General features: G+C 39.0%; 1 protein-coding gene across 2 annotated transcripts in view; it reads left to right on the top strand.

Annotated features, from left to right (window-relative positions):
• The first annotated feature begins 6,052 nt into the window (after window positions 1-6,052).
• CEP85L (centrosomal protein 85 like) overlaps window positions 6,053-22,372 on the top strand; it is a 151,535-nt gene continuing 135,215 nt past the window's right edge. Inside the window, exons 1-2 of one of the 2 annotated variants that reach the window (XM_025422855.3) lie at window positions 6,053-6,162; window positions 20,169-20,330. In XM_025422855.3, the coding sequence (XP_025278640.1) occupies window positions 6,090-6,162; window positions 20,169-20,330 (235 nt within the window). In that variant the 5' untranslated portion in view covers window positions 6,053-6,089. Of the gene's footprint in view, window positions 6,163-9,983; window positions 10,229-20,168; window positions 20,331-22,372 lie in introns of those variants that run through there. The other variant, XM_025422856.3, reaches the window with a different exon arrangement.

Here is a 22,372-nt window from a genome sequence, read left to right as displayed (position 1 = left end):
TTTGGTAATTATTTGAGTAGAGAAGTTGTAACCAATTAACCACTCTTTATTAACTAAAATCCTGTCAACCTAAGTGAACACTGTGAATTTCACACTGTGAATTTGTAGTTTGCTCCTGGAAGTACCTTGGATAGTGGCAATCTTTTCTAATTGGTGCAGCAGCTGCCAGGCCCAGCCCACTCAGAACTACCCAGAACTTTGTCTCCTAAGTTTGTGTGCCCAAGTGGTGTTCTGAGTCCACTTAAACCTGTTTGCTTCCCTCAATCTTGCCTTCCCAGCTGTTCCAGATGTAGGGTGCTTCTATATGGATACTATTGTGTGGTTGCAGTCCATGTTGCTATGTGCTGCCTTCCTGGTAACCCATCCTTGATTTCCTTTCCTCAGAAACATTTTCATCATGCTTTAGGGAACCCCCACTGTACTACTTAAAACAAACAGACCCAACTCCTTTATATCTTTATCTTTACAGGTTGTTTCATTTGGGTTCTCTGGGAAGCAGACGCTAAAATGGAGTCAGGAGTTCAAGAGGTTTATCGGAGGGTAGCACGTGTGAAAGAAATAGGATTGGAAAGGGAAGACCTAGACTCCAGTGCAGGTCTGACCAGGTCTCAGTCAACCAGAAAACAAAGGCCGATGATTACAAGGGTTCTGCATGGGAAAGAATGGCAGGACCCCATGTTTCTGCCATCCTCAGTCACTGGCTGGAGCTGTCCAGGAAAAATGGGGCCTACCCTCAAAAGCTGAGGCAGATCCTTCAGGTGCTAACACCTGGAGGCCATCAGTCAACTGCATTCCTGATTGCGAACAGCAAAGTTTTTTTGAAGGGAGATCAGAGACATGCAACGTCAGTGCAGCATCTGATTCATTCCTCCAATGCCCCACTTCTGCGATCTTAAACACCAACATTCTCCCCACTCAACCCAATGTCTCACCTTTTCACCATTCACTCCCCTATTGTCATTATATGTTCTTCGATTTCATAATTAATATCCACTCCCTTATTCCTCCAGCCTTCTGTCAACATTTCAGCCACTCTTGATTTCACTGTTTTCTCCAAATAGGATAGATCTAGATTCCTATCACTTTACCCATTCTCTAGCCAATATTCTTTTTTTTTCTAGCCAATTTTCTTAAATTCTCTGCCCCTTTTCCCTAAGTGTCCACACCATAAAATCCTGTTATTTTATCTGCCTTCTTTATATACTCAAACTACTAGCTGCAGCTAAAGAAAAAAAATCATACAACGCCACAGATTAATGTCACATGGTTTCCAATCTTAGCCAGACCCTAAACATTATACAGAAATCCTATAATTAGGTACTTTTTCCTCACATGGCATCTGAAGAAAAATCTTATAATTTGTTTTGCAACATATTAAAGAGCATGATGGGAAAAGCATGGGCTTTGGGATCATATGAATTAGGTTTGAATACTAGCTCTTTACTATCTGTATGACCTTACTTCTCTAGGTCTTTTTCTCCCAATCTTTAATGGAGCTAATATTGACTGTTGATGAGATTGTTTTATTCATTTTTAAATTTTAATTCCAGTATTAATTAATGCGCAGGGTTATATTAGTTTCAGGTGTACAATATAATGATTCAGCGATTCTATGCATTACTCAGTGCTCATCATAATAAGTGTACTCTTTTTTTTTTTTTTAAGATTTTATTTATTTAGTCATGAGAGACATAGAAAGAGAGAGGCAGAGACACAAGTAGAGGAAGAAGCAAGCTCCATGCAGGGAGCCTAATGCGGGACTCGATCCCAGAACTCCAGGATCATGCCCTGGGCTGAGGGCAGATGCTCAACTGCTGAGCCACCCAGGGATCCCAATAAGTGTACTCTTAATCGCCTTCACCTATTTCCCTTATTTCCCCACCTCCTCCCCTCTGATGACCACATTTGTTCTCTATAGTTGTTTGTTTTTTGTCTCCTTTTTTCTTTGTTCATTTTTTTAAAAATTTCCTTTTTTTTACTTTTATTTTTAATTTTTATTTTGATGACAGATTGTTTTGACGATTACATAAAATATTTAACTGGCTTAGTGAGAAGTCTCAACTCCTTTAAAACATATATTCTGAAGTCTCACTACTGCTATCATCTGTACTCTCTGGAAAACCTGCCTTTCCGCTGAGTTCATCTCAATCGAATTCCATAATGTTTTGGCCATTTTAAGTTATTAAAACAGTCCTCTACTAGTGCAAGTTAGATAGGAGGCTGTGTGTATAGTAAAGGTATGAACTGCTTTCTTAAACCCCACCCTTCTCTCCATATACTTATTTTTCTGGTGTCTGAACAGGAAGACAGGCGGGGAAGAACTTATCTCTTTATACACTGTCAAGTTTGCTGTCCCCCGTCATTGTAAATGACTTTGCATCTTTTCTATAGGCTCCTTATGACCAGGTAGTGACCACAATAAATTCCATTCACAACTATGTCAGTCCTAAGCAGTTCCAGTAAATAGTCATGGGACCTGGGAAGATTTAACATTGTCTTTCCTTTGAATTCCATCCCTCCTAGCCTCACCTCCCACTCAAAGGACTGCTCCTTAATTAAGTGAATCATGTTTTACCTACTTTCTCATTGGCCATTGCAATTCAACTTTGGAGCCAAACGTACAGATGGGATTCATTTTCTGTATCTCCCAGGAATCATGGACTTGAGATGAGATATCCTTACCCTCTTGGCCCAGCCATACCACAGATGAGGAAATTGAGGCACAGACAGGTTGAAATACCTATACATCTTCTAGTCACGTTTGTATGGTTGAATGTATCTGCTAAGAATCCAATCAAGATTTTTCAAATCCATTGTCAAAAGCAAGAGTTTCTTAGCTTCCCTTTTTTTAATAATTATAAATGATTATTTGAGATTACAACAACCCACAATAAATTCAGTAACTTGTCATTTTATGATCTGGAAGAGGTTATAGATCACAGTCCTTGTAACACCCTTGATATACCAGAATTGTCTGTCCCTTGGAAATTTTTAGACTTCATTCACAAATCTGTCCCTCTCAAGTGGCAATTGTTCTTTAGGTGCTATTTCAATTGTTACTGGATAGTTTTTCTACATTTTGTTGGTTTTGATATTTCATATTTTTGTAAAAATTAACCTCTCTTGAGTTTTGCTCATATTATGCACAAGATATTTCTTCTCATTTTAAAATATTACTTTTATCCTCTGTAATATCACTCTTCAATTCTCTGGTTGTTTGCCCAATATGATAAATTTATATAAGAAAAATATATGTAAAATAGTTTAATCAGATCAGAGATTCATAGCCAAAGAGTTTATATATGCAACACTTATGTTTCATTTTTAATTAATATTTTTTGGAATGCAATGTTTCAAATGCGTTTAATATGATTTGATATGAAATATGATGTTTTTGGTACTGTTTGACTCTTCTGTGATCTAGTTTATATTTTTAAAAAGTCCTCTCCGAAAACATTAAGTATCTAAATTTCACCTAAGCAACAGTATTTACCCCTCACACACGCACGCACGCGCACAGTCACTATTTGCATTACTTACAAAACTATGCCTATTTATAACATTAGGCTTGGTAATAGGTAGTTCTTAGGCTCTTAAACCTGTGCTATGATAAATTTTAATCATTCTGAGAACTATGGATAGTGCGTGTGGGGGAATCTGATTTCAGTAATACTCAGAATCTATATGAATAAAAATATGGTTACAGTTTACTTCATATACGTAATATTCTCACTTATTTACGTTATTTTAATTGTATTAGATCTGTAGCCTTTCAAGTTTAATTAGTAGGAACACAAAAATTTTTATCTTTGGTGCCAACTGCCAAAATAGAAATATGTTTTTATTATTTCCTTTTACTCTGTAATAGGTGTTGAAGTATTCTACGTAGTCTCAGCTTCACATGTTCTTTCGTGTGTGTGTAGCAGCATGCCCTTCACATTGGTAAAAAACATGTAGGAAAATGAGCAAATGATTTTTTTTTCTTTAAACACTACTTGGAATTGAGTAGAAGTTGGCAGAGTTTTGAAATAATAAATATATTTTAAACTCACAAAGGACCACGATATATCTGTGATCATTCATTCATTTCTTGGAACTCTATAAAAAAAGTTTGGTGTTTGATAAATACTGTAACTGAATGTAACGATAAATCATGAACACAAGGCTACTTTGATATAGCTGTATAGCTTCTGATAATTCTTTCTGGAATTTATTATCATTATTTTTTAGGTTTCTTTCTGAACCTCAACTATTTAAGTTTTCTCAACTTGAATACCCAAACTACTCGAATGAGCTATGCACATTTAAATCAGGAAAAGGAATCACATCCTTCCATGTTTCTGTCCCCATCTATCCTCAGAAAAAAGCTGCCCGTTGGACCAACTGCTCATGATTTGGAGAAATAAATGGAACTCTACCGGTGGGAGACTGCAATCAGATGAATTATAACACAGATGTGGTAAGCAAGAGACTACACAACTAAATGTAACTTAACCTCCAAAAGTTTTAAGCAGTATTTCCCAACTGCAGAGTGTTTAAGTAGAAATAGGAGACCTTTGTTAGCAAACTTCCAGAACAGGAAGAAGCATCGCTGAACCCAAAGTCTTGTGGAGGGTAGGGACTTGCTTTTTAGTTTATCTCTGATTCTTGTGCCAGGTGTGGAACCCGCCTTCTTCTACAGCGCTCCACCAATATCTATACCCCCCCCCCTTTTTAAAAAGATTTTTAATTTATTTATTCATGAGAGGCACACAGAGAGAGAGGCAGAGACACAGGCAGAGGGAGAAGCAGGCTCCATGCAGGGAGCCCCGCGCGGGATTCGATCCCAGGACCCAGGATCACGTCCCGGGCTGAAGGTGGTGCTAAACCGCTGAGCCACCCGGGGATCCCTCCACCAATATTTATTAAATGAACTCTTTTGTATCGAAATGTCACAAGGATCCTAATACTGCCAATGAAAGGTAAGATCTAAGAAGAGGGCGCTGCACCCTTTGCCCTCCCCCAGGATACTCTTAGGAGCAACGTCAAGCTGTAGGGTGTAGGGTGTGAAGAAGTTGCTTTGGTGCCATTTTGACTCCTTCCTCTCTGCTTATCTGAACCCCCCGGCTACTAGATTTTAATGCACGGCCCCGCCCTGAACACTCTGTTCTTTTTCTGCTTTTTCCTGCGCACATTCGTGCACGGTAGCTGTCTGCAACCTGCCCCCCCGCCCCGCCCCCATACAGCTCGCCATTGAATTTGAGAATTCCGGAAAAAAAAAAAAAAAAGACTTATTTTCTATCCCCCAAAGTCATCTCTCAACGATGTTTCTGCAGAGCATGAGGACTTTAATCCCAACCCCAAATGAGACGGGGAGGGAGTCCCTCACGCCCTCCCGGGCTGGCCTTTCACCTCCAGCAGTCAGGCTGCGGAGACGGGTGTCCACGTCTCCCTCCCAGGTGAGGGCCGGAGGGATTGCGCAGGGGGGCGGTATCGAGAGAGGCAGCCCCGGGCCCCGGTTCCTCGCACCCCCTCCTCGCGGCCTGCGGAGCGCGAGGACGCGGGGGGAGGGCGACCGCCAGGCCACCCCGCAGCAGGCGCCGGCCGCCCCGCGCCGCAGCCCCGCCCCGCGCCAAGCCGCGCACGCCTTATGTAAGCGCCCGAGGCCCCGCCCCCGCCAGGCCCCGCCCCCGCCAAGCCCCGCCCCGCCAGGCCCCGCCCCCGCCAGGCCCCGCCCCCGCCGGCCCGGCTCGGGCTCCGGCTCTGCCGGCGCAGGGGGCGGAGAGAAGCCGCAGCTGCAACTTCGCCTGGCGGTTCGGAGCCCAGCGTCGGCTCAGCCGCGCACCCGGCCGCCGCCGCCGCCTCCCCGGCCCGGGCCTCTCAGCCCCGCGGGCTCGGCCATGGCAGCCGCCGCCGCCGCCGCGGCGAATCCGGCCCCTGCGCTCCCCGCCCGGCGCTGAGCGGCCGTTGCCCGGCGCGTCCCCCGCCCTCCCGCTCCCGCCGCGGCCGCGGGCTCCGCGCAAGTTTCCGCCGCCGAAGCAGCCGCGGGCGAAGGAAGGCGCGGGAGGACGGACGCGGGGAGTCGTGCGCCCCCGGCCGCCCCGGCCGCGATGTGGGGGCGCCTCCTGGCCCCGGAGGCCGGCGGCCGGGACAGCCCCGGCGGAGCCCGCAGCCTCCCTGCGGGTGAGTAACGGGACCGCCCCGGCGGGCGTGGGCGCCGCGGCCTCCCCCCCCCACCCCCCCCCACCCCACCCGGGGGCCTCGGGACGCGCCGCCGCCCGCCCCCCGGCCTCCCCGGCCGCTCCCCGGGCCCCGCGGGCTGACATCTGGCGCCGCCCGCCCCGCCCGCCCCGCCGCGCGCGGCCCCGCGTCCCGCCCTCCCGGCTCCCCGGGCCGCGGCCCCCGCGCCCCGACCGCAGCCTGGCCCGGGCCTCCGCCGGCCGCGCTTTGTTGTCCGGCCTCCTCCCTGCCCCCGTGGGCCGTGCGGCCGACGTGGATGGCGGGGCTCGCGGGGGCCCGGGCGGGGAGGCGGCGGCGGCGGCGGCGGCCCGGGAGGCCCGGGGTCGGCTGCGCCCACGCCCGCAGCTGCTGCCGGGGCGCGGGGGGCGGGAGGAGGCCCGGGGGGCGCCGTGCCCTCCGCGGGGGAGCCCGGGGACTCGAGCCCCGCGGGGAGAGCGGGTCACCCCCTGCAGCGCGCCCCGGCGTCCGCGGAGGACACGTGCGGCGGGAGCCCGTCCGCCCCGGGGGGGGGGGGGGCCGGGGTCGCGCGTTCCCTGTGCGCGGGGAGCGGCGCATCCCGCAGCCACGTCCCGCCCGCATCTGCCCCCGAGTTGTGTAGCGGCCACAAAATTAGGGTAAATAGCCCCCCCCCGCGCCGCCCCAATTCGAGATTTTTTTTTTTTAAATAAGGGTTGGGTTGGCCTGTGACAAGTTACTTGACACTGACGGTTCCTCCAGGCCCTTTGGATCTTGAGCCCTTTTCGAGAAGCTGAAAGTTATATAGGCCTTTTATGGGGGGGGGGGGGATTGCCATAAATACGGACCCCAAATTTTTCCTACAATTTTAGGTGGTTCTGGACCCCCTAAATAACCTTGTTCCGCAAAATGTTTGAGTTCCACCTGCCCCTGGCATTTTGTAGACATTACAAGCTATTTGCAAAAAAAAAAAAAAAAAAAGGTAGAAGCAGTATTCGGAAGTGTGATTTTTTTTTCTTTTTTTTTTTTTGCTAGTACTTCCTGCTATTTGAAATTTATCAGGCTCAGTTACTATTAACATTTCAAATAAGGAAGGTAATTAGGTTACAGTCTAGAAATTTGCGATGTGGGTTTTTTTTTTTAAGGCATGTATAATTTCACCAGTTATTGGGGGGATGTAATTGACAAGTAGAAATTGTACGTATATTTCAGGTGTACAACTTGATGTTGATATATTTCAGGTATATATATATATATATATATATATATAGTGAAATGATCTCCGCAATCAGGTTAGCTATCTATCCATTACCTCATAGAGTTACCATATGTTTGTGTGAGTGGTAAGAACGCTTAAGATCTACTCTCGGCAGATTTCAGGCATATAGTACAGTATTGTTGGCTGTAGTGATCTGTACTGTCCTTTTAAATGGAGACATATGTAAATTTTAAAATCCAGAGTTAGATTTAAAATATTTCTTTTAAATTTGGCCCTGCAGCACTTTTAGAAATAATGGAATTTAATAAAAAAAATGTGAGTGGGAATTATTTCTGATAAGATGTATATTACTTGTCCCAAGAAGGGAAGACCCCAGTTAAGAGGTTTCTGATGCTTACTGAGTATTTGAGATCCTGCAATCAAAGTAACTTCAGTAAATGAGAAGACACTTCATTATCCCTAGGGGTTGGAGGGAGTGGTTTCAATTTACCTGTACATGTCAAAAACCATCTGTAATATCTTTGTAACCTAACCTCTTAAAATAGATTTGTAATAATATGTTTGGAGATATAATATCACCCAATCATTGTGTCCATTCTTCCATTGTTTTCCATGAGGAAGAAAAACATCACAGTGCTTAGAAGTTACTGAAGGAAGGACTTTGAGGTTGTATTGCAGCTTCTATACCTTCACTGTAGCAAAGATTATAGTAGGAAATACTTTATAAACAGTACCCAAGTTGGAGGAATTTGGACAGGATATCTTTACAAAGCATATATTTTGCCTCAGTTTTGACAGTGATAAACCATTGGTAAGTCAGGACATGCCTTTCCAATAATTTTTTTTTCATCTCTATGCTGAGTGGATTACTTTTAGTAATAGAGATGTAATTATTTGAGAGGGAAAGAGACAGAGACAGCGAGAGAGCACAAGTGGGGAGGAGATGGAGAAGGAGGGTCTCTGCTGAGCTGGGAGCCCGACTCCTGGACTGATCCCAGGACCCTGGGACCATGACTTGAGCGGAAGGCAGCTGCTCAGCCAACTGAGCCACTCAGGCACCCCCATGAGCGAATAAGTATTTAAAATTTAAAATTATTTTCTTTTTTTTTAAAGATTGTATTTATTTATTCATTTTATGTATATATATATATATATATAGAGAGAGAGAGAGAGAGAGAAGCAGAGACAGAGACAGAGACACAGGCAGAGGGAGAAGCAGGCTCCATGCCAGGAGCCCGATGCGGGACTCGATCCTGGGTCTCCAGGATCGCACTCTTGGCCAAAGGCAGGCGCCAAACCGCTGAGCCACCCAGGGATCCCCTAAAATTACTTTCTAGTTTATGAAGTTATCCCATAGATGAAAAACTTAAGTGTAGTTTCTCTTACAACTGGGCAGATGGTGAAGGTCAAGACAATGACCTCTGTTGATTTATATGGGGATTTATTTTCCTTTTAGAGAATTTGAAAATTTATGTTTGAATAATGTTCAGTATATCTTTTGACTAAATTGAGTGATTTTAGAGCTTTTCTGAAAACAAAGACTGTCTTCTGATTGAATTTATCAGCAATTATTTTTGGTCCTGAGGGCCAGTGCGAAGACCAGGGATAAGTAAATAATTTCTAGTATTGAAATGAGTTTATTTCAATATGTGGGTTAATTCTAGGTATCCTAAAACTGATTTGTTTATACAAATGTGTAACTAGACTAAGGAGAAAATGAAAGGTATAGAATCAACTGAAAATTCTGAAGGGAACTTTTTTAAGTAATGGCAGTAAAAACAAAAAGTAAGAACTAGTGTGGTTTGGAAAATACTGAACTTTTGACCTTTGCTTTAGGATTTAATTTTGTTTTGATACCTACAGTTTTTCAGCTGTATAGAGTAACTGTTTATGAATGTAAATAAGATGAATATGTTCTTAGATATTCATACAAAGAAGAAGCAAAAGCCCTCCTCCCCCTTTTTCTATTGGCAAGTATGGTTAAAAAGCTAATTATAAATAAAACAAGTGGTATTTTGATTGAGGGATTTGAGAATACCCTACTATTCAAAATGTATAATAGTTTCAAAGCTGGTTGAAGGATGGATACATTTCCCTTAGATTGTTTTGTTTTGTTTTTTAGAGAGGGAGGGGCAGAGAGAGAAGAAGGGAGGGAATCTTAAGCAGGCTCCACGCCCTGCACAGAGCCTGACTTTGGGGCTTGACCTCATAACCTTGAGATCATGACCTGAGCTGAAATCAATAGTTGGACGCTTAACTGGCTGGGCCACCCAAGCACCTCTATTTCCCTTAGGTTTTAAAAATCTAGTATGTTATAGTGATATTTTGAGTACTTATATCTAGTTATACTGAACTTGATTCATTTTATAAATCATACTTTAAAAATTTAATGTATTCAACCCTTATAACATATGGGGGTAGGATATGATACTTTTAAAGTAAGCTAAAGTAATAGAAAAGATAAGATCTGAAAAAATGTCATTTGTTTAGTGCCTTGAGCTTGAACTCTACCCTTCCTAGTTGGTGTTTTGCTTTAAGATGTTTAGTGATGTCATAATGATAGAGGTGGTAACTGGTATGATTACTTCAGATACTAAGGTTTTCTGCTGTGGTTCTGAATTAGATGGGTCTAAAAATACTGTGGTAACAATGAAACATAACTCTTTCACCTAAACTCAGTTGGACATGTTCTATTATAATAGGCATTGGGAGGTGAGGGGTGAATCTCAACTTTAGTGATGACTTCTGTGAAATGAACGTGATTAGTAATTGGAATTTGATCACTTCTTGGCTTGAATGAAGCTGGGTAATTAATCTAAGGCCAGGCGATAAATGGTGAGTTGACAACCACTATTGTCATGCTTGTGAATATTTCTGTATGTTGAGAACAGAAAGATTTTATAGTCCTGATTTTTCTGACTGGATGAAATGTATGTGTATTCTGAGAAAATGATGAAGACATGGAGAGTCCTAGATAGTATTTTACTGAGTGATAGCTTAATTAGTGGGAACTAATGTGTAAAATGTGCATTAAAAAATGAACAGTGTCTCATCTAGATAACTACCAAACCTGCAATGAGATAGTAGTTAACTATTACTACTTTAAAGGTGTTCATGTTTTGCACTGTCAAAATAATATTTTGAAAAGTAAAATTTATCAAAAAGCATCTTTCATTTTAAGAGCTGGAGTGGTCAACGTAAAATGAACCTCAGATTGCTTTTCATACTAATATTTTACTTCCACTTTCTATTTTTCTTTAATTAAAAAAATCCATTGTTATTACTTAGCATAGTTGGCACATAATAAGTACTTGGTAAATGTTTGTGAGTCATTCTTTCAATAAATATTGTGTAGTAGGCTTTGTGCTAGCCCCTAGGGATGCATCACTGAACAAGAAAGATTAGATCCCAGCTCTAAGGGAGCTTACATTCTAGTGAGAAGGAAGCTATCTATAAGTAAACTAACAACAAGAGAATTCACCTGGTGAGTGCTATGAAAAAAGGGAAACTGGGTGAGATGGCCAAAGGTGGGTAGAGCTGCTTTGAATAAGCTGGTCAGGGAAGGCATTTCTGAGGAGATAATATTGAGCTGAGTCCAGAATGATGAGGAGCCAGACTTGGGGGGTGGGTGGGTGGGTACAGAAACAGCTCTATGGTAGAAATGAGAAGTTTGAGGAATATCAAGAGCCAGTGAATCTGGAACATAGAGAACAGGGATGTGAGGGGAGGGAGGCCTGATAATGTAAGGCATTGTAAGAAGTTTGGATTCTATTCTTTGTGAGGGGAAGCTAACTATGAAAGGGGAGGAGAGATGGCTGTTCATTCACTTGGGAGTGTCTACTATGAGGCAGACACTGTTCTATGTGTTGGGGAAACAAAGTAGACATTCTCTGTCCTTGGTGTTTACAGCTCACTCCTGGCTGTTTTGTGGGGGGGAAGAAATTGTGGAGAGGCAGGGGAGAGAAGAGCAGTAGGGAAGCCAGTTAATAGGTTACTGCAGTAATTAATTGATGATAGTGGTAAGATTGGATTTGGAGAAAGGAAAATGGGTTTGGAAAATACTTGAGAAAGGATTTACTGAGGGTTTGGAGATGGAAAAGCAGGGAAAGAGGAATCAAAGATGATGTCTTAGTTTCGGCTTTGGTAATTATGATGGATGGTGGTGCCATTTCCTGAGGCAGGGTAATGTGGTAATGTGTCTAAAATTATTTACAGTAGTTAAGGAATGAAATTCTCTATTTTATTCTCTATTTTATTTCTCTAAAATTATTTACAGTAGTTAATGAAATTCTCTCTATTATTTTATTATGTTGAGAAAGCAAAAGACTACTAGTTTTTGATTACTTAAAATTCACTTTTGATTTACATTCCCATCAACAGTGCACAAGGGTTCCCTTTTCTCCACATCCTTGCCAACATTTATTATTTGTCTTTTTGATAATAGCCATTCTAATGGGTATGAGGTGGTATTCATTGTGGTTTTGATTTTCATTTTCCTGATGATTGGTAATGTTGAGTACCTTTCCTTATACCTGTTGGCCATTTGTGTGTCTTTTTTGGAAAAATGCCTGTTCAGGTCCTCTGCTCATTTTAAAATCTGATTTTTTTTTTTTTTTTTTTTTTTGCTGTTGAGTTGTATAAGTTTATGAATTTTGTATATATTTTGGATATTAAGCCCTTATCAGAAGGGCATGGGGGGCGTGGTCAGTTAGGCATCTGACTCGATCTCAGCTCAGGTCTCAATCTCAAGGTCTTGAGTTCAAATCTTATGTTGGGCTCTATGGTGGGTGTGGATCCTACGTTAAAAAAAACCCACCTCATCAGATAGATGATTTGGAAATACTTTTCCCATTTCATAGGTTGCCTTTTCATTTTGTTGCTGTGCAAAACCTTTTTAGTTTGATGTAGTCCTGCTTATTTTTGCTTTTGTTGCCTTTGCTTTTGGTGTCAAATCCAAAAAAAATACTGCCAAGACCAATGTCTAGGATCCCTCTGTTTTCTTCGAGGAGTTTTATGGTTTCAGGTATTATATGCAAGTTTTTAACCCATTTTGAGTTGATTTTTGCATACGGTATAAAGGCGGGTCCAGTTTCATTTTTTTGCATATGGCTGCCCAACACCATTTATTGAAGAGACTATCCTTTTCCCACTGTATATTCTTGCCTCCTTTGTAGTAAATTAATATGCCATATACATGTGAGTTTATTTCTGGGTCCTTTATCTGTTCCATTATGTGTTTGTTTTTATGCCTGGCACTTTTAATTTTTTAACTTTAATTTTTAAAAGATTTATTTATTTGAGAGAGAAAAAACGAGCATGAGCAGGAGAGGAAGAGGGAGAGAATCTCAAGCAGCAGATTCCCTGCTGAGCTTGGAGCCTGATACAACCTGAAATGAAACCAAGAGTTGGACACTTTAACTGACTGGGCCACCCAGGCCCCCTTTATGCCTGGCACTTTAAAAAAATAAATCTCTTTATATTCATTTAGTTATCACAACAACGCTATGAGATGGATATTCTAATTTGATTTCTCTTTTTACATATAAAGAAACTGAGCTACAGATTAAGTGACTTACTCAAGGTCTCACTGCTAATTAGAGGTGAGAGAGAGCTTGAGTTGAGGCAGCGTGGTGGTTTCACAGTCCATTCTTTACAATTAAGCTGTACTATTAACTCTACAATAAAAGAAAAAGAAAGAAAACCGAGGATGATTAGCCACTAAAATGGACTGGTGGATGGCAGTGAAGAACATCAATATTGCTGTATTAAATTTCTTTCATTTTAGCTAGATTATCTCCAGTGTAGGTTGAGATTTTTCTGTTTGTATGTGTATGGTTACTAATAATATAAATGCTTTTTTATGTTTTTAAATTTTTTTGTGACTTTTCCTGTTTTTTTTTTTTTTTTTTTTGTTGTTGTTGTTGAGATTGTTTTCTCATTTGTTAGGAATTTTGGCCATCATCCCCTCAAACCATTTATGATTATTATTTTTTAGCTGCTTTGGAAAATATTTACTGATCTGTAGATAGGTACTTAAATGCAAACTTACTCAAGGATAGTTAAAAATCTCCTGGATTTTAAAATAGACAACAACAGCCCCCCAAAACCCCTGATTAATCTTTCCTCTAAAGTGAAAAGTATTTTTTATATTTAATTATAAGGCTTCCAGAATTTTAATTTTATACCATGAACATTTATTTGATACCTAGTGGCAATGATGACTATGTTTATTGAGACCCTGCCTGACTCTGCAGCTTTGTGCTAGAGACTTAAGAAAAAAAAAACCAAACAGACCAATGTCTTTCAGTTTCTTTCTTTGGTGAGGGAGAAGAAAGTCATACACATAATTCAGTAAATGCTGTTACGGAATTTTGAATGATACATTGGGAGAGCACAAAGTAGTAGTTATTTAACACCACTTGGAGGAATTAGAAGACAGAGCAAATTAATTCTGAACTGAGACTTAAATAAGATAGAGAAGGAAAAGAGCTTGGGGTCATTAAAGGACCTGGTCTGTTTGGAGGCGGTGATTAGGAGGGTATGTGTGGCTAGAGAGTGTTCGCAGGGGAGCTGGAATGGGTGAGGTAGTGGTTGCAAGGCATTAGAAGATGTGGCTGTCAATTGGTGACAAACTTTGCCAAACTTAAATAGTTTGAGTTTTATTTAATATGCAGGAAGGAACCTACAGAGCTATATAAACAAGAGAATGACATAATATATTTGATTCTCAGAAGGTAACTCTGGTAGGAGGGTGGAGGATGTCTTGGGTAGAGTTACTTAAGTCAGAGATTCTTGTAGCAGTCCAGCCAAAAGCCATGGTCTATGATGTTGCGCGTGGAGAGGAGAGATGTAATTTAGTTAGTATTTGCAAAATGGACTAAACAGTTTTACAGACTGATTGCTTGTAAGGGTTAAGGAAAAGGTTTTTTTGTTGTTGTTGTTGCGTTCCCTGGATTTATTTGTTTTTAACTTAGTTGTATATTGATTTCTGCTGATAGTAGAATTGGGGCAGTTGAGGGCCACTGTTGTACTTTGTACTTATTGACATTTCAGAAGTGTTGAAATGTGAGATATGTGCATCTTCTGCCCTACAAGAGTAAATGTGCTTTGATATTTTCTGTTTTGTTCTGTTTTATGTGAAACAGTTGGTCATAATCCACTGATAACCTGACTTTTGAGAAACATTGCAGTTTGTATTCATGATTTGTATTATATTCAGCTTTTTGTGTTAAAGCAAGTCTGCTTTGTTATTTTTATTCTGTCGTAGAGTTGTCATTTAAAAAATTCAGTAAAAAAAAAAATTCAGTAAGATTAGTTGTTACTCTTCTGAGTGCATTTACAGATATATAACATTGTGGAAGACTTGCTGTTGTATGCATTTGTTTCCAACTTAAAAAAAAAAAACAAACACTTCAGAAGGAAAATGTAATAGGTTGCCTCTTTACTTGATGCTAATCTTCTTGTATTTCCAGTATGAGAAATAAGAATAATTTTTAAATAAGTTATCTCTAGGCATTCAGTATTCTATTTAATAGAATTGAAGTTGGTGTTAAAAAATGTAACATTACTATTTTCCAAAGAGAAGTTCCATTGTACAGTATCTGATGTCTTTGCTGTTCTTACGGAAGTGCTTCTGTCTTTGTTCTAGAGAAAACTGATTTTACATTCATTCAATTTCTTTAATATGATAGGACCTCCGTAGAGATAACTGAGACTTTAATTTTTTTTAAAGTCTATAGCACATCTCTAAAACTGGAGTAGTTCCCATTTTAGTAGCTAGTCTTATAACTATAGTGTGAGAAAATTTTCCTTATTATATATCTCCTAGTAAGCATATTTCATTTTCTAGTCCTTAACAGCTTTGTGATTCTGGATTGACTTGAATAGAGACAAGACAGGTCATTCTCTGAATTAATTCAATCTAAATTAAAGATTAGAATGTTATTTTCTTCATGACATTTGTTAATTATCCTCTGTGTTCTAGGTATATAATATAAATAGCAGTTTTTAAAAAAGGAAGTAGGACAGAAATTAGGGATGCTAATCCCCCATGCATTGAAAATCCATATAAATCTTGACTCTCCAAAAATGTAGCTACTAATAGCCTGCTGGGAAGCCATACATAAACAGTTGATTAACACAAGTTTTATATGTTATATGTATCCATATACTACATTTTTACAATAAAGCAAGCTACAGAGAAAATGCTGTTAAAATCATAAAAGAAAATACAATATGGTACTATATTGATACTGTAAGTTTACATCATCTGTATACAAGATGAACTGTCTGTCAGTATCTATATCAGTACTGTCTTAAATGATACAGAACATTGTAGATGTTATTATATATGTCTAATGCCAGACACCCAAAATGAAAAGATAGCGTGAAAAAGAAATTCATATATATTTACAGGTATAACAATTCATGTATTGACAATGAATAAGCAGTAATATGATAGCTCAACAGTAGCCTAGTCTATACATTATAATGAATGAATAATTATATTTATGGCATATAGTATTATAGTCATATTCATAATACATTATTGGAAACTGTAGCTTTTTTTCTAAAAAAAAAAAACCCTTGTGTTGATAGACTGATACACAGTTTTTAGTTACTGGAGAGAGGGGCATACTATAAAGGAATGTAATTCTTTGAAAGCAAAGTTATAAAACAGTGAAAAAATGAACACATTGTTAATTTTATATTAAATATTGCTCATTTTATGCCTATGTGAAGATAGGCTATCCACTACCATACAGGTTTTCCACAGGATGTTCTATATGGCGAATACTTAGGCAGTGATGATGATGGCACAGAAATGTCCCACACAGTTCTTGCAATATAATTACTAGATTTTCATGCAAACACACACATATACATAATTGGTAAGTTTATTAACTGGCATAATGATTATTTACTGTTCATTAAGTGGAAGTGGATCATCATAAAAGTCTTTATCCTTGTCTTCATGTTGATAGGCTGAGGAGGAGGAGAAAAAGGAGGGGCTGGTCTTGGAAGTGGAAGAGCAAGCAGTAGAGGCAGGCACATTTAGTCTTAACTTTACATAAATACATCCTAATTTCTGACTTTCTGCTTTTTTATTTCTCAAAAAATATTACTGTGCAATACCAGTCATTCTTCCACCATGTGCTTTAGTTTTAGTGCTTGAATCATGGAATGGTCCACATTGTAAAAGAAGTCAAAGCAGTCTTGAGTAATCAGAACCCTTCTGCCATATTGTTTAATGTCAGTTTTCTGGTATTGCTTCTTCTATGCCGTCTTTTTCATTGTCTGGCATTGGTTCAGAAGCTCTCCAGCAAGTTATTTTCTGTTAATTTCCCTGGAGAGGTGTTTGTTGGCTCTTGAATTTCTCCGAGATCCGTATCTTGAAAGCCTTAATTTCCCACCTATTTTGCCATTTTCACAATCTTTCATGATTTCTTTGATTGGCTCTGTCATAAATTCTGGGAAATCATGCATGAGATCTTGACAGTTTCCTCCAGCAGGAATTTATTATTTTTGAGTTGATGGCTTTCATAGCTTTTCTGTAACAATGGCAGTATCTTCAGTGGGATAATCCTTCCAAACTTTGATGATGTTCTCTCTGCTGTGGTTCTGTTCCACAGTGTTTATAATCCTTTCCACAGGGAACCATGCAAAATGAATCTTAGAGGTCCTTACAACCTCTTGATCCAGAGGCTGAATTAGAGACGTTGTATTAGGGGCAAGTAGGCCAGTTTGATATCTTTGGTATTGAACTCATAAGGTTCTAGGTGATCAGGGACATTGTCCAATATCAAAAGCACTTTGAAAAGCAGTCCCTTGCTGGCAAGGCATTTCTTGACTTCGGGGACAAAGCATCAGTGGAACCAATCTAGAAAAAGGGTTCCTGTTCAGGCCTTGTTATACAGCCAAAAGACTGGCTGCTGGTGGTTGCTTACCTTTTTCCTTCAAGGCTGGGGTTTAGCACCTTTATGGATAAGGACAATCCTGATCATACACCTGACTCCATTTGCAAAAAACAGCAAAGCTAGTCCCTTCCTGCATTCAATTTTGGTGCTCACTCCTCTTCCTTACTAATATCTTTCGTGGGAATTTCTTCCAGAATAGGGTACCTTTGTCTGCCTTAAAAACCTGTACAGGCAGATACCCTGTCTCATCAGTGATTTTCCTAAGGGTGCCTGGGAACTCATCTGCTGCCTCTTGGTGGGCAGAAGCTGTTTCTCCTATTATCTTGACATTTTTTAAGCCAAACTTATTTCTAAAATTATCAGACCATCCTGTGCTGGCATTTAATTCTTCAGCTTTATATTCTTCACCTTCTTTTTGCTTGAAGTTCTCGTAGTGTAATGACTTCGGGTTTTCTCACATCATCCTAGTCTGTAGGTATGCCAAAATGGCAATATTGTACCCACATAGAAGCTTTATTTTCAATACAAGATGAAAAAGTATTTCACAGAAAGTTCAGGGTTTTTGCTCTTGCCGGTGTAGCTGCAGCAATGGTTTTACAAATTTCCTTTTCTTTTTTAACAATGAACTTTATGTTGGATTCATTTATTTAGAAATGGAAGGCAACTACAGATACAGACCTCAAACTGTAGTTCTTATCAGTCATTCATCTTTTTCTTTATAATGTCCTGACTTTTTTCTACTTCTTGGGAGCATTTCCAGCATCACTAGTGGCATTCTGTGTGGGTCCCATGGTGTTGCTGGAGGTTTATGTTATCGCATACAACACGAAAAATAAGCAAGAACCACAAGAGGTTATTTTTTACTGTGATAACTAAAGTCCCAGAGATGCTTAGCATTCACGTGGCTTTTCAAGTGGATGATAGCAACAAGAGGGGGCTACAAAATTGTAACAGTAGTACAGTATGTATGTACTAAAAATAATTTTATGCAGTTATGATTTATTACTGTTATCTTTGTGTTTATTTACATTTCTCTTGACTTCAAGTGGTATGTACAGTGTGGAAATGTTTGTGTAAGTTTTGATAAATTGTAACTTTTTATAATAGATTTGTATATACTTTATGGTAGTAAATGGCAAGATAGGACTAGTACCTACATATTTTTCATGCATTTGTGACAAATCTTTTTCTTAACTTTTTTGGTATTTCCAGCCACTTAGCGACTCCTAAATGTATATGGTTTTTAAGACTACTTATTTACCTTATACATCTATAAAACCAAAACAAATTTAATTTACAAATTACATGTAAGTAGAAATTCAAATTAGCATTAACATGCCTTAATGTGTTATTAAAACCAAACCTTTAACGTTAGAATTAATATTAGTAGAAAATAGCTTTAGGTCTGGTTTTATTAATCTGTTTATGAATTTTGATTTTTAATAATAATATAGAGATGTCTATTCCTAAAAGTGTGATAAAATGATTTAATTCATTTTATGGACAGGTTTATCATTTTGTGAACCTTATGCTTAAATCTAACAACTTTATTTTTTTCTAGAGTGCTAGCAGGCACTCCTAGTAGCCAATTTCAATAGTATGTTTCACTATTCAATAAATCTGTTTTAAGGTAGCTATACAGATCATCTGTAATATGCTTTAATTTTTTAAGGATGTCGTTGAGACAAAAGCCCGAAATCTTGTGTAGAACTTAACTTCCACAAATAAGTCTTCAGGCTCCAATTTGAGAATCACTGTGTTAGCCTTTAATAAAGATATGTGCTTCTGTAGCTTTTATATATAAAATTCAACAGATTTAAAATTGTTTTTTCAGATTGCTGTAACCTTTTTTTTTTTTTAAAGATTTTATTTATTTGAGAGAGAGTACCTGCATGAACAGGAGGAGGGGCAGAGGGAGAGGGAGAGAGACAAGGTGATTCCCCACTGAGCTAGAGCCAGAGGTGGGCCAGATCGCAGGACCCATAGATTATGACCTAAGCTGAAGTCAGATTCCCAAATGACTAAGCCACCCAGGTGCCCCCTCAGGTTACTATAATTTATGAACTAGTAATAAGTAGTTCACAGACTGGCACTTGTCCATGGGTATACTTTCTGTGGTATTATAATGGATGATAATTTAAGAATGAAGTAAGCAGAAAAGTAAAATGATGGATAAATCAGAAAAAGGCAAATAAAAATCAAGTGAAATCGACAAGATAAGTGAAAATAAAGACCAAGAGAACATTGAAAAATGATGTTAGCCAAAAAATAAAGGGAAAAATTGAGCTAAGGGTGAAGAAGATGCTACAGTGTTAATCTTTTATCAAAATAACTAAAGAAATAAAAGAAATATAAAATAACTTTAAATGTTAAATGATTAGGATACAGTAGAAAAGATTTATTTTCCATTAGCATATTCCAATTAAATTGTCATGCAGTATGATTCAGTTAGACTTTCCCTGGGCCCCAATTCTCAACTGATGCCTCTTTGTGGAATCACAGATGACAGATGCCTACGTATCAAATATTCCAGAGCAGAGTGCTGATATTTCCAGACAGATAGATTTGACATTTTAAATAAGACAGCAGTACATATTTCTGAGTTCAATACTTATCAACAAAAATCAGAGTCCTTTAGCAGAGGAAGCTGCAAAATTAGCATTGTATTTTTAGGTGTACGACATGTAAGTTTATTTGATGAATCTTAGATATTGTTGATCCAAATTATTTGGGACAAAATAACTTTTTTTTTTTAACCTTATGTGTAGTTTTTTTTTTCTAAGGTTAAAAAAAAGGATCTCTTTTGTCTACTGATAGACATTATAAATGTGCTAATTCTTACCTATTTTCCTTTGTAGGCCCAGATTATTCTTCATCAGCATGGTTACCTGGTAATGAATCATTGTGGCAGGCCACAACTGTTACATCTAGCCATCGAAATAATCATATCAGGAGACATAGTATAACTTCTGACAGTGGTGACACTGGCATTGGAACTTCCTGTTCTGACAGCGTGGAAGGTGAGCTGAAATTCTTAGTGTTTAGACATGAGACTACCGAGAATGGTTGTGATTGAGAACATTCAAATAATATGTTCTATTGTTCCAAAATATAAAGTAATGTTTGGAATATTTAATAATGTTCAATGTTGCCATTATATCAAATGAAATTGTCTCTGATCATATGAGTTTCCCCTCATTCACTTTTTCAACTATTTTGAGATAATTGTAAATTCACAGGCAATTTTTAAAATAGTGCAGAGATGCTATGCATCCTTTATTCAGTACCTCCCACCCCCACCCATGCTGATATCTTGCAAAACTGCAGGCCAGTATTACAGGATATTTATACTAATACGGTCAAAATACAGAATGTTTCTGTCACCACAGTATGCACCTCATGTTGCTCCCTCTCCCCCTACCACCCTTAACTCTTGGAAACCTCTGAATCTATTCTCCATTTTTATAATTTTGTCATTTCAAGAATGCTATATAAGTGGAATCTTATAGTATATAACCCTTTAATCCTGGCTTTTTTCTTTGACAGTTCATCCAGGTTGTTGCACATATCAATAGTTCATTTCTTTTATTCCTAATTAGTATTCAGCAGTGGTGGTATTAGGTAGACCATATTTTGCTTAAGAATTTTCCCACCGAAAAACATCTGGTTTGTTTTAGTATTGACTATTGGGAATAAAGCTGCTATAACCATTCATATACAGGTTTTGGTATGAATTGTTTGTTTGTTTGTCCTCTTTGTTTCTCTGTATAAATGTCCAGCAATTCAGTTGGTTGTTCATCATTTTGTATGTTTAGTTTTTAAAGAAATTGTCACACTATTTTTCAGAGAGATTATTCCATTTCAGTCAGCAAAGGAAATGGATCATTGTAAGTGATCTAATTTTTTCTTTATTCTTAGCATTTGTGGTTTTTAAAATTCTAGCCTTTCTGATAGGAATGTGGTGATACTTCATTGTAGTTTTAGTTTTCATTTCCTTAAAGATTAATATAATATTGACCATTTCTTTACGTGCTTATTTTCCATCTGTTATATTCAGTGAAATCTTTCTATATGTTTGTCTGTTTTAATCAGAATCTTTTTTTTTTACTGTTGAATTTTGAGAGTTCTTTATAAATGTTAGATATTAATCTTTTCTTGGCCTTGTGGTTTGCAAATATATTCTATTCTGTAGCTTGTCATTTCATTCTCTAATAGTGTCTTTTGCAAAGCAAAAGTTTTAAAGTTTGCTTAAGTTTAGTGTGTAATTTTAGAGTATAGTTTTCCATTATATGGATTGTGCTTTTGGGGTCAAGTCTCAAAACTGCATAGTCCCAGATTTTGAAGATTTTCTTTTGTTTTTTTTCCTTAAAGTTTTATCTTTTTTTCCCATTAATTCCATGATCCATTTTTAGTTAATCTTTTATAAAGCAAGTGTGTTTGGTATCCCCAAGACCACTCTTCAGCTCAGTTGATTTGCTAGAAGGAATCCCACAACTGCGAAAAGCTGTCATACTAAAGGTTATGGTTTGTTACAGCTAACAAATACAGAGTTTAATCAGCAATAGAAAAAGAAGCAAGGAGCAGGGTCCAGGAGACACTAGACCCAACCATTTGTGTGGAGTTGTGTGGACAGTGTTTAATTCTCCCAGCAGTGATTTGTGAAACCAAATACAGAGTACTGTTAACCAGGCAAAGTCACCCAAGCCTTGGGTCCAGGATTTTTATTGTGGGTTGGTTATGTTGGCATGCTTGACTCCTTGGTGGATGATCTTAGTTGCTAGTCCTTGAGAGATCAACCTGATAACACATGACTCCTACTATAAATCACATTGTTAGCATAGACTATATGAAATGACCCAAGGTACCCAGGTAAACAAAGACAGTCTTATTAGGCAGGATATTCCAAGGGTTTAGGAGCCATAGGTAAGGACTAAACCTTTCTTGGAATGTGCAGGATATTGAAACTCTGACATTTCTGATTCTGACTTAATCCTTTTTGCACAGTGTGAGGCTAAGATTGAAGTTCATTTTCTTTGCCTAATAAATCTTGAATGAAGATTCC

Source organism: Canis lupus, chromosome 1 (assembly GCF_003254725.2).
Source record: "Canis lupus dingo isolate Sandy chromosome 1, ASM325472v2, whole genome shotgun sequence".
In the NCBI taxonomy this organism is placed as follows: domain Eukaryota; kingdom Metazoa; phylum Chordata; class Mammalia; order Carnivora; family Canidae; genus Canis; species Canis lupus.
Note: the sequence above shows the minus strand (reverse complement) of the source record. Positions and strands in the feature narration are given on the sequence as shown.